This window comes from Ursus arctos, unplaced genomic scaffold (assembly GCF_023065955.2).
Source record: "Ursus arctos isolate Adak ecotype North America unplaced genomic scaffold, UrsArc2.0 scaffold_17, whole genome shotgun sequence".
Classification (NCBI taxonomy): Eukaryota; Metazoa; Chordata; class Mammalia; order Carnivora; family Ursidae; genus Ursus; species Ursus arctos.
The window spans coordinates 53,951,211-53,964,324 of NW_026622841.1; the positions used below are offsets into that span (position 1 = coordinate 53,951,211).

The following is a 13,114-nucleotide window of genomic DNA, read 5'->3' on the forward strand; positions in this document are numbered from 1 at the left end:
TGGATGCTTGTCTGTGTCAAACAAGTAAATTGTTTTTTATCATAACTTTAATTGTAGTAATGATTTGTGGGTGTATTTCATTGAAGGCAGAAGGAATTGTTTGTTGCCATGGTTATTTAATCCACGTATTTACCTCAGATCATGGAAGAAGGTTAAGTCACATTGCTTTCTTTTTTTTTCAGTCATGGTTCATCAGAATGCATTAAGATTCAGAACCAACGGTTATATGAAATTGGGGGAAATATAGGTAAGCATTCTCTAACGGTTTTTACTCCTAAATTCTCTGATTACTCTAAAAGAAATATGCTATTATTATAAAGGCATATTTTATAAGTTTCTTAAATATAAATTCAACATCATTAAGTTTCTGAAGTTTTAATCTCATGTGAGAACAGTTGTACGAATTTCCTAAAATATTTTCAAAATTTAAATGTAAATATTTTAGTTGATATGGAGTAGACTTTTGGGTCTTTTAAGTGTGCCTCAGAGTTGAAAAGTCTCTTCCTGGAGATCCCTGCAAAACAGAGAACATCATGGAACGTTGACACTGTGACACCCTTTTTGCTTAACTTCCCTGGTTTCGCCCTTGGCCCAGGTTCATTCTTCCTATTTTCCTGAGGGGGAACAAAAAGGAATCAAATGGAAATTTCCTCTGCTTGCCTCTGTGTCCTGCCTTCCCCTTTGTTCAGGTCTTCTGCTTGCCCTCCGCACAGTCTGGATGAACCATCCCAGCTCTCACTTATGGCCAACACCTCCACATGTGCCTCGCTTCGTGTTCCCTCCTGCCTGCCACTCGGCGCCTTGCTCCAGCTCCCCATTCTCTCTTGCACCATGAGCTTTTCCCTCCCAACTGCATCATTTCCAACTACATAAACATTTTTGGTAATTTCTCTCATCTTCACAAAACTCTCTCTTGACCCCCTTCAAGTTTTAGTGTTCTGCTTTACAGCAAAAACTCCTTGAATCCATTTTCTGTCCTCCAATCTCTTCCTCTTGTTCTCTCTTGAAACCACTCCAGTCAAGCATTGCCCCGCAACACTTCACCAAAATTGCTCTCTTGTTGACGCCACTGGAGAACTCTTATGTTGTGAAATCCAGTCATTCGTTCTGTCTTGATAACTGCCTGAGTTGATCTTCCCCTTCTTTGAAAATACACTTTCTTCACTTGGTTTCAAGGACAACCTAAGCTTCTGGGTTTTGTCCCACTTCACTGGCAGCTCCTGAGTCTCTTTTGCCTGCTACATCTCATCCTCTCAACCTTCAACATAGAAAACTGTGGGGACAGGCCTCAGAACTATTCTTATCTACTTGTAACATCCTTGGTGAGCTCAGTCCATCCCACTGCTTTAAATACACCTGTATGCTGATGCCTCTCAAATTATATCGACTTCCGCTTAGCACCAACCTTGCAGATCCAGTCACCAGACACACTTTGCCTTGGAGTCTTTGCATTCACTCTTTTCCCCAGAATGCTCTCCTTTAGAGTGTTCATTTCTCACTCCCTCACCTCTTGCAGGTGTTTGCCACTGTGTCACCTTCTCACGGTGACCTTCCAGGATCTCACCTTCTCTAGGTGTGCCTTCCCAGCTTTGTTGTTCTCTCGTGTTCTTATCACCACCAGACTTACTTTATATTGTACTTGCTTATTTGCTGGTTGTCTTTTACCACTTTGACAATGTAAGTGCCCTGAGGGCAACTATTTTTGACTCTCTGATGCATTTCTGTAGGCCTAGCCCCTGGAATAGTCCCTGGCATATAATAACTTTTAAGAAATATTTAATAAATGAATGAATCAAGCAAGCAATCAGATATTGGTAGTTTGGTTTGAGACTTTGGTGTACATTTCAAACACACTGTACATAGAGATTTTCAGATGTAGTTGCCTCGTGGAATGATCTTTTCGTTGTTATAATTTCTAAATTTCCTGCCTATGCACATTGCATCTGTAGTCAAACAAAATGACCATTCTTAAAATAACTTGATTTTTAATCTTTTCTAGCACTGGTCAGGTTACTATCTGTAAAACCATTAGAGGACATGTTCAGTTTATATCTTAAACAGGTCCTTGCCATATTTTCCTAATTGATGTGAGTCTAGGGAACAATTTGCCTGTAGTTGATATGTCTGTTTTTTCCACAATTTTGCATGGGATTTATTTGAAGTATTTCACAGTCATTAAGAAACAAAGAAGGGAAAGAATAAGGCAGGCAGGCCGACTGGCTTTGCTAAAGAACCTTTAACGCGTATCTACTTACTTTTGGCTGAGAGAACGACCTTGGCCTTACGCAGACCTTACCAACACACACGTGCACACGCACACATAGAAGTGTGCACCCTCGAAAACATTCTCTGATTTTCTCTTTCCTTCAGGGCAACATTGCTTGGATCCAGATGCTTATATGTTGGATGTATATCATGTAAATCCTCAAGCAGAGTGGGTGATTAAACCCCAGCCACGTTCTTGAAATACCCCAAGATGGCAGCTATCATGTATTATATGCCAAGAAGATTCTACATTTGGTAGGGAAAATAACACGACTGTTTTTGACATGTCTGTTCCAATAACCCTCTTGGTGTTTCTCAGCCCAAGTGGCATCTCCCGGCATTGTCAACATGAACTGTGGAGGAGGAGCTGGTTGACTGAGCTGAGGCTTTCTCCTACGGTTCCTCGATAATGGTGAAGGAAAGACGCTGTGATGGTTCCAGAGGAAAGGCCAATCTAGTATATGGAACTCTAATCATTTCTAGTACTTTGACTTCACAGCAGAAATGAACTTCATCTTATACCCAGAGATAAAAAACACTTCTTTATGTAGCAGATGCTACCAAACACAAGAGGTGGAAGAGAGTCTTTTTTATACTTACGTTATATACGTATGTTGACCTTTTTGAACAAGAATCCCAGAAATATCAATAATTTCTGCTCTGCAAAATAATTCAGATCTGCTTTTCAAAGGGAATCAGTTTCTAAAGTTCTACGTACAATATTGATGCTCTGACTTGCTCCCAACTGGAGGAGGATGAACTTCTGTTGAAGGAACACTGTATTGTTATGTATGTCGTACTGTATTATGACTATCTGCATTCTGGTGCAAGTGAACATTTCTCTATCGTGGATTATTGAACATTTATATATTTAAAGCTTATTCTCTTATGAGCACAGGTTCCCATAGCAAAGGTTAGTTTGACAGAGGGTGTACTTATGCTTTCATAACCTTCTGGGTAGTTAATAATCACAGAACCTCCATCTTTTCATCATGATTATGGTGCTCAATGAAAAGCTTTCTCTGTGCCAGGCACAGAGTTCCTTTCCTGATCAAACATATCATTTTTTAAATATTTTACAGTCACTTCTGTAGCCCAAATTTAAAAATATAGAATTGTCTTTATATAACTGTTCTTCATCCAAAAGTACTGAAAAATACTGTTATATCTACATTTTATAAGCTGTAAAAGCAAGTTGTTTCTGTTCATCAATCATAGACATGGCCAAGCACTATGGATTAGCCTTAGGCTTTAAAATGAGATGCATATTTGGTAAGCTGAAAACTGTCTTGCTATGAAGATCTGCAGAGCCATTTTCCAGACCTGTAATTGGTGAGAACGCACAGTTCTCCACAATCTAATGGAGAGCAGATCTGTGCTGAGGGGTCAGACCGCTCTGCCTTTCGTCTTGAGACTGCAGATACAGGTCTAGGGTTAGCTAGAAAAGGGGACAGAGGTCTCATTTATCCCACACGCGTGCTTTGGATTAAAATCCACACACTGAGATTTCATTGAATTTATACTAATTTTAATGAGATTTAATGTCCAAATGACTCTCTTTTGCAGTTCAAACAATAAAGTTACTCACAAATACAGAAAACATCTTACCAAATATTTTACCAATGTTTCTACTTACCAATTCTCAAAACATGATGTGATAATAATTTAAGCCCACATATAAGAAGAAATCTTTTTTCTTTTTTTTTTTAAGTAGGCTGCACACCCAGCGTGGAGCCCAACGCGGGGCTTGAACTCACGACCCTGAGATCAAGACCTGAGCCAAAATCAAGAGTCAGATGCTTAACTGACTGAGCCACCTAGGTACCCCTAGAAGAAATCTTTTATATGCAGCATTATTATGACATATATTGATATCTCTAAAAACATTATTTATATTCAACATGTAGATAATTATGTTTCTGGCCATTAGGATTTTGTTATATTTTTATAAAAAACTCAAATATCCATTCATTTTATTTGAGAACTTTTACTTCCTGTGCCTGAAAACCCATTAGACGCTAAACATGTGTCCTGTAGGTTTTTATTTATTTCTACATTTCATCTGTTTTCAGGGTTTGGCTAATTGATGGCATGTGAGTTTACATAATGAATTTCAAGAGTCTGAAGAAATGCTTTTATTGTTTTTGAAATTCAGACAACAGGGGTAAACATTTTACTTTATGCAGTAGCTAACTTCCAAGGCCTAAGAGGACAGTAATTTACACCCACACATGGAAGAAATTCTTCAAATTCGCTATCTTATACTTCCATGTATACATGAAAACAGGGATGGTTTTTTCTCATTGTGTTTCCTATAGCTTCAAATAGTTAAATTGTATTGTAGAAGATTTTTTTTATAGAAGATTACGGAACTAATTTTTTATTTGGGAACTTTCCCATCTTTGAACTGAAAATACATTAGAACCTATATATAAGTTCTAGAGGTTTTCAGATTTACTCCACTTGTCATTAGTGTTAAATAAGTGGCTGACAGATGACAGCTAAACAACCATTTCTAAATTTCTTACTCATTTTTGTGTGGCATCAGATGTCAAAGACTTAGCTGACTCAATAGCTTTAATCAGTTGAATGTATTTAAGTATGTGTGACAACTTTCAAATAACTATGTAATATGGAAGGCCATGCCAATACCAGTATCTTTAGATATAACTTTTATTCTTAGTCATAGGACTAACTAAGTGATTAGAGCAGAATTTCAGTAGACACACAGACTAAGTTTTGTATGACTAGAGGTTCTTTTTACTAATTTTATTCTTAAAAAATAAACCCCTACAATTACAATTCAAAAATGTCTGTCAAATAATTATTGAAACTATCTTTGCTTTACCAAAGTTGTTTTATAATGGTTACAGTAGTCTGTAAAAATGAGTAGTATGTTTGCAGACAAAAGAAGGGTCAGAACTTAGGCTTCTAGATTCAGTTCTTACTAGCTTCCCACCCACCTCCTCCCAAGTGCTCTTGGTGTACAATTAGGAAAATAATATCCAGGAAGGTATTAGAGAAAGTTAACATTTTAGCGACACTTACTCAGAAAAAACCCGAGAGCTGGCTCATTGTTTTCTCCATTTTGCGAAAGAGGATCCCTTTTGTTAAGCAGCTAATTGGGGGATATGATTCTTAGAGCCAGGGATCTTCAAATAAACTGGAATATTAATTTCGTTACAATGTGTACACAGTATAAACTACCTCACTTGCCTTTCTTAGGAAAAAAAATTAATGGACTTTAACAGTTTTTGTTACAAACTGTCCCTGAGTCATCTTATTTAACAGTTAGCTTTCAGTGTACATTTAATAATATACATTGAATGATGTAAAATATTTTCAGTGTAAGCTTTAAAGCCAAAAATACTCTGTAACTGTGACCTGTGGTATACTCTGAGAGAATTCATGTCCCTTAGTCATTGTCTTGTATTTTTCACTATGTTGCAATGTAGGTTTTCAAGTGTGGGAATTAGTAGTCCTCTCTTCTTTCAGGCATTTTTCAACTGCTTTCCCCATGTTGCACTTGACTGAAAAGTAACATGAGATTAAAATGTCCCTTCTTTCTTTCAAGTATATTTCAACTGTTTTTCACCAATGTTTTACATGCCTGAAAAGAATATATATTATGGGACTAAATAGTTCCTAGTTTCTGACAGGCATTTTCAACTGTTTTCTATAAATATGTCATTTAATAAAAAATAATATGACATGGATTAAAATGTTTCTTTCAAACATTTTAAATAGTTTTACACATACACACACCTTAAATTAAAAACATCTTTTCTTTCAGTCATTTTCCAACTATTTTCTAAAACTATGTGACCTGATTAGAAAATTATTTAATGTCACAAGAAATGTCAGTGTTTTATGTTGTCTCCCATCTCAAAAGTTAATATTGATTCTTTTGTCCCAGGTTTCATTGTTAAGTATAATATGTATGTTGCATTTTACCCATAAAAATAAAGAGAAAAAACTAAAAGCATTGTCACATTATAAGAATTCTTATAATAATTGAGCTAGTCTAAGGGTATCATGATGCTGGTGAAAGAGTGAGAGCTTTCAAGTCAGAAGGTATGTGTCTGAGCCCACTGTCTGTCACTGACCTACTGGGTGGTGGTCTTGTACAAAAGCCACATGGCACGGTAATAATGGACGGTTGTGGAGAGGGGATAGATCAGATAAACAACAGTTTCCTAAATTTGCTTGAGTTGATGTTTGGGACAGGTTTTTAAAACGTGTCTTTTTTTAAAAAACTTTCTTAATAGAGAAAAAACATTTTACAAAATTCAATACCAGTTCATAATATTTTTTAAAAATTCAACGTTTTACTGTATATTTTGTACAAAAGGCAAGAAAAAAAGGTATAAAGATTAGAAAAGAAAATAGTCTGTATTTGTTAATGATATGCGTATGTGGGAAAGACTGGAGTATCTTCAACTATTAGAACTAGTAAGATAATTTACCAAGGTCAATCATACAAGATGATTACATAAAAGTTAATTGTATTTTGTATATTAGCAGTAAACAATTGGAAAATAAATTTTTTTTTAAATATTTTATTTATTTATTTGACAGAGACAGAGATAGCCAGCGAGAGAGGGAACACAAGCAGGGGGAGTGGGAGAGGAAGAAGCAGGCTCATAGCAGAGGAGCCTGATGTGGGGCTCGATCCCATTACACTGGGATCACGCCCTGAGCCAAAGGCAGACGCTTAACCGCTGTGCCACCCAGGCGCCCCGGAAAATAAATGTTTTAACTTCCATTTCCTATAGCATAAAAAAACATAAAATACTTATGAAAACATTTATCAAAAGATATGCAAAACACGTATGCTAAAAACTAAAAACTATTTTTGGTAGAAATTAGAGAACAGCAAAATAAATGTATAGCTAGACCAGGTTTCTGCATCGGAAGAGATGGATGGAAGAGCGTTGGCAGGATGCAGTTCTCCACAAACAGATGTGTAGATTTAATGCAACCCCAATCATAACACCAATAGGCTTTTTAGGTACAAATTGGCAAACCTACAAATTTACATGAAAATGCAAAGAATCTAGAACATCTGAAGAAATATTACCCCAAAAAGAGAACAAAGCTGGCTTGAGAATGCGGGATTTCAAGACTTACTCTAAAGCTACAGCTACCAAGACAAGATGATACCGCGTGAAGGTGGGCACCTACACCAGCAGCACAGAAGGAGATGCTCACTTACGTGGCCATTTGATTTTCAACTCGTGCCAAAGAAACCTATGGAGAAAGGAGGCTTTCTCCGGAAGGTACTAGATCAACTAGATATACGTATAACAAGGTATGCAAAAATTCATCCAAAAGGGATCATATTGTTCATTGTAATGCCTGGAACAATGACACCTGCAGAAGAAAACAGAATAGCTTTATGACTTGGGGATAGGCAGAGCTTTCTTAGCAACAGAAAACAGCACTTTTTTTTTTTTAAGATTTTATTTGAGAGAGAGAGAATGAGAGAGAGCATGAGAGGGGGAAGGGTAGGAGGGAGAAGCAGACACCCGTCTGAGCAGGGAGCCCGATGCAGGACTCAATCCCGGGACTCCAGGATCATGACCCGAGCTGAAGGCAGTTGCTTAACCAACAGAGCCACCCAGGCGCCCCCAGAAAATAGCACTTTCAAATTAATAAATTAAACCTCAACAAAATGTAAAACTGCTTATCCAAAGAGACCATTAAGAAGTCAAATAAGCAAACCAGAGATTAGGAAAAAATACCTACGTGTAAAGCATATATTTGACAAAAGACAGACATTCAGGATATATAAAGAATTCACTAGTGAAAAGACCAGCACATTTTTGAAATGGGCCTAAGACTTGGATACTTCATGAAAGAAGAGAACACAAAGGCCAATAAGCACATAGAAACACGTTCAACACCATATGCTACTGGGGAAATGCAAAATAAGCCACAAGGAGATATCACTACATACCCACTAGAACAAGTAACATTGAAAAGACTGATCATTCTGAGTGTGGAAGAATCAGAACTCTTATAATTGCTGATATAAAATGGTATAGCCATTTTGGAAAAGGGTCTAGCAGTTTCTTATCAGACTAATCATACAACTACCAGCTGCTATCTGAATACAGATGATAGCATAAATCAATCTCAGAAACCTTATGCTGAGTGAAAGAAGCTAGACACAAAAGACTGTACACTGTACAATTACGTGAAATGCTAGGACAGGCAGAGCTAAACAAGGATGGGGGAGAAAACCCAGAATGATGGTTGCTTCTGTGGGGGTAGGTATGGAGACTGGGGGGAAGGGGCTTCCCAGAACATTCCGTATGTGCCATCCCATGCCAGGACCCCTGGCTCCATGGGCCTCTTGAGCACTTGATATGTGACTAGTCTGAACTGAGATGTGTTCCAAGTGTAAAATACCAGATTTTGAAGACTTGGTAGGAAAGAATGTAAGACACCTCATTGGTAATATTTTACTATTACATGTTTGATTCTAGTATTTTAGATATTTAACTTGAAGTGATAAATTATAAAATAAAAATTATAAAATCAATTTCAGCAGTTTCTTTTTAATGTAGCTACTAGAAAATTCTAAGTTATATATGTGGCTTACATTATATTTCTGTGGAACAGTATTGTTTTATATTTTGATAAGTGTTTGGGTTATAAAGATGTCTGTATTTGTCAAAACTTAGTGAATGTTTACTTAAGATTTCTGCATTTCGTTATGTGTAAATGTTACCTCAAAAGAAAATAATTTGCAAATAACAAATATTGAACTTCAGGTAATGATATGCATACTGGAGTACTTCGGGGGAAGTGTATTGGTGTCTGTAACTTATTTTTGAAATGTATAAAAATAAGACAGATTGGTGAATAGAAGGATCAATAGATGATAGATGGATAGATATGCACCAGGTCAAGTGTAGCAAAATATTTATAATGTAAATGATGGTGGGCATAGCGGTATTCAATATAATAATCTCTATGATTGAAATTTCCCATAGAATTTTGAAAAAAATATTTTTTAAAATGTTTTTCTTTTAAAATAATTTTTTAAGATTTATTTTAGAGAGAGAGGGAGTGCACGTGCATGAGTGGGGGAAGGGGCAGAAGGAGAAGGAAAGAGAGAGAGGATCCTTAAGCAGACTCCCCGCTGAGCAGGGAGCCTGATGTGGAGCTCAGTCCCAGGGTCCTGGGATCATGACCTGAGCCAGAATCAAGAGCCAGCCTCTTAACTGACAGCCACGTAGGTGCCCCTGAAAAAAGAATTCTTAACATAAAAACATAAAAGCAGATAAAAGAGTATCAGGAGTTTGGGCAATGCTGGGGTTCCCCTTCGATGTTTCCTGTTGTCTTCCCCACAGTAAATTACACTCTCTCCTAATATCTTCAAACAGAAGTTGAGTGCGGGTGAGAAGCAAAGAGAATGGAGAGGTGTGCTTTTGAAATCTTACCCGAGCTGTGTCAACTAGCAAGCATGTGTGCATTCTTACAGTTTGTTGACGAACTTCCAGCTAACAGTAATTCATCCTGAGTGTTTGCTTTGCAGCCTTACTACATTCTTCCTCATTCTGCAACTGTGGGCCAGTGTTGGCGTGGAGCTTGTGTCCTTAGATGACAGGGTCTTCTCTCCCATCAGTGACCCTCACTCACTACATGTCACTCCACGCTGCCGCAGAGTTCCAACGCAGTGACATAAGAACAGTCTGGACATGTAAGTACCATAATAAGTAAGAACATACCCACCACTAATGATCCGTGAATTCACCAATCTAATAATCTATTGCCAAACAGGGTTGGGGAAGCTATTTTCTGGTTTCATAAATCTTCCAATGCTGCAACAACTTATTTTAAAGGAGTGACTTATCAGTTCAAACAACAGATGTTTTGGAAAGGGTTGCAAAGTGATCCAGTTCTAACAAGCAGTCCAGAGGTCTTCTGTTCTTAATTATATTATCCAGTTTTATAATCTCTCAGCCTACAACTCTTGATTCAGCAATGCAATAGTTCAAGAAGTATTATATAGCGATGCAGATAATAAACACAAAATATACTGAACGTAAAAGCTCAACCTCCTCCATGTCAGTTCAGCAAGTTAACCTCACTGCATGCCATTTTGCACATAGTTACCAGCAAAAGGGTCACAAAAAAACCTCAGGATGCCTATGTGCCATTAGCAACCACTGTTTGAAGGAGTTTAAGAATTTACAAATTTCAGAAGTTCACTTGATAACAGCAACAAATAACAGTAACTTGTTCATCTTTTGGACACCATGTTAAAATTATTATGCAAAGATGTCGAAGAGGTTGCCACAGAGCAAGACAGCCCCAGGTGTTTCTCGGGGATTGAGGTCTTCCTCCACAATTCATACAGACGAATGTGTCTGAGGAGTTGTTCTCCTTGGTCTTTCTGTACCCACTAGAGCCAGAACCGCGTTATCAATACACTGCACCGCCCGTTACACGGACGAAAGGGTTACAGAACTCATGGTTTAAAAGCATGGGTATGCATCATAAGATCTACCTTTTAATAAAAACAGTGCCCCCAACAGTACAGCTAACATGTTCTCTTACCAGGTTCCTGGAAAAAGAGCAAGAAAGTTAAAGTCAGGTTTCCAGGAGTGCCTTGGTGGCTCAGCTGGTTAAGAGTCTGCCTTTGGCTCAGGTCATGGTCACGGTGTCCTGACATCAAGCCCCGTATCAGGGTCCTTGCCCAGTGAAGCCTGCTTCTCCCTCTCCTTCTGCCCCTCCACCTCCAGCTCATGCTCCCTCCCCCCAAAATAAATAAGTAAATAAATATCTTTAAAAGTCAGATTTCCATAGAGATACAGAAAAGGTCATGTCAAGCATTTTTTCTTTTTTTTACAGTCCTTCCATCAATAACATATGTTTAACACAATATATAAATATAGAAAGTAATACATATATGATCACTAGGATTTGACTTTTTCCATGAGACAGAATCTTCCTTTCATCTCTTGACCAATCCATTTAGTATATGTCCAGTTAATCTTAATGGGGCTCCAATTACCTTTATCCTGGAGACATCGCATGTTTACATCAAATAATAGTACATGATAGTTTAACATACCAAATCATGGTGCTGCATAATTTTTATCCATTTTAGCAAAAATGTCCCCATTTAAACATTCCATACTTAGCATGTCTCAAAGTGAATCTTTAAATCTTTATGCCAAAATCCATTCTAACCATATGTTGTTTTTTTTTAAATCTCAGTTTAGAGCAATTTTTTTTTAGTTCCTCAAGTCAAAACTCTCGTTTTGGATCCTTTCTTGTCACAGCCCACATCAACCCATTGGTAAACCACGGGGCGATCAAGTTTAGAAGCACAGTCATATCCTGGTCGTAAAAGAACACAGGTAGGCCCAGGTCCTTCTGGCTTGAACTTGTAAACATTTATATTCTGTAACTTTCATCTCTAAAAAGGGCCTTTCACTACCCTAGAGAACATTCAGCTTTCTGGGTACTTGTCACTAGACAGCAGCAGAGGATTTGGCTCTGTTCCAGTATTGACTGGTGCAGGCTGAGCTGCAGAGTGGTTGATGTTGTGTTGCTGTTGTCGTCCTCCTGTGCTGGAACTCTTCAGCAGACAGAAGTTTCTTCAGATCATCCCCTTACACGGGGATTGGGGGATGAAGGGCCTTGAAAGCTTTGTCCACAGCTGTGGTAGAAGTCAGGCGCCCCCACACGCAGGAGCACACTGGGGGGCCTTGGGATGACTGCAAAGAGATGTGGCAGGGAGCACTTCCTGGTGCTCCTTCCCCTGCAGCTTGAGTGCCTGTGCCCTAGGCAGGCATATGGCACTCCGTCTGCTTTTGTGGCCTCCCCCAGGATGGGCGGAGGGCTCTGGGCCCTCTGGTGTGGGTGGGAGCCCGAATGGGGCAGGCACCATCTCTGCTGCTCACTGCTAGATTCAAGTCCCAAACGTGGCGACTGCACACTTCTGGAAGTGCTGCATCTGTCCCTTGCAGCTCAGAGGGCCTCCTTGTCTGTATCTGCCTCTTTCAAGTGAGCAGACGAGGCTGTCTCTTTTTGAGTCTCTTTCCCACACCCTACACAAATATGGCTTCATTACAAATGGTTCATTTATTTCCTTGGATGTAGCTCCTGGCCTTTGGTTCAGAGAATGGACACTGAAAACCAAACGAATGTGCTTTCCCTACCCTTTCTCTCTTTTAGTGCACCAGGTTGATCTGTTTGGAAGGGTAATGGCTTTGTCCTCCCATGGTACAGTTTCTCGCCCTGTCCGATTGTGGCGTTTTTTCTGTTCCACGGCTAATGAAGCCGTCCTTCCTAGGCACCCAGCTAATCGCTTCAAGGGCACATATGGATTATCTGTTCCCGTGGTTCTTGACTAGGGAGTGCATGCTGTCCTCCTCTGGCCATCCCCGAACGTTCTGATCCTGAGCACAGCTGCAATCTCTCCTAGATCGATTTGGGATCCTGTCGGCTGTGCCAGGTGACACAGGGCAGTGTCTCAATTCCAAGTATCTCTGCGAAATGCAGTCAACAGCAAAAACATACAAGCCGATTGAAAAGAACCAAGAGTTCTGGGGATGCTAGGGCCTCTCCTAAGACATTTCTCCTACCTTCCTGGTGGTAAATTACATGTTTTTCAACAGTCTAGGCAGAAATTGGAAAGGGGTAGAAAGGGCACTCTTTTAAAGGTGCATCAGAGTTTTGTCAACTAACAATCACATGCACACCATTCAGATTGTCACCTTATTTATGAACTTTTGTGTTGGAACAGCTCATTTGCAGAGGTTATTCTGTATTTTTATAACATTTTTATCACTACACAGCAGTGGACTTTGCTGTAGTCCTAAGCTCT

The 13,114-nt window shown here is 38.8% G+C and overlaps 1 protein-coding gene across 7 annotated transcripts in view; it reads left to right on the forward strand.

Moving 5' to 3' along the window:
- Positions 1-6,247, forward strand: part of ARHGAP28 (Rho GTPase activating protein 28) — a 197,596-nt gene extending 191,349 nt beyond the window's left edge. For 5 of the 7 annotated variants that reach the window (XM_026496006.4, XM_044382854.3, XM_057313233.1 and 2 more), the window contains 2 exons: positions 183-247; positions 2,371-6,247. In XM_026496006.4, coding sequence (XP_026351791.1) covers positions 183-247; positions 2,371-2,465 — 160 coding nt within the window. In that variant the 3' untranslated portion in view covers positions 2,466-6,247. The remainder of the gene's footprint in view (positions 1-182; positions 248-2,370) is intronic. The other 2 variants (XM_044382855.2, XM_057313234.1) reach the window with 1 other exon arrangement.
- Positions 6,248-13,114: the final 6,867 nt, after the last annotated feature.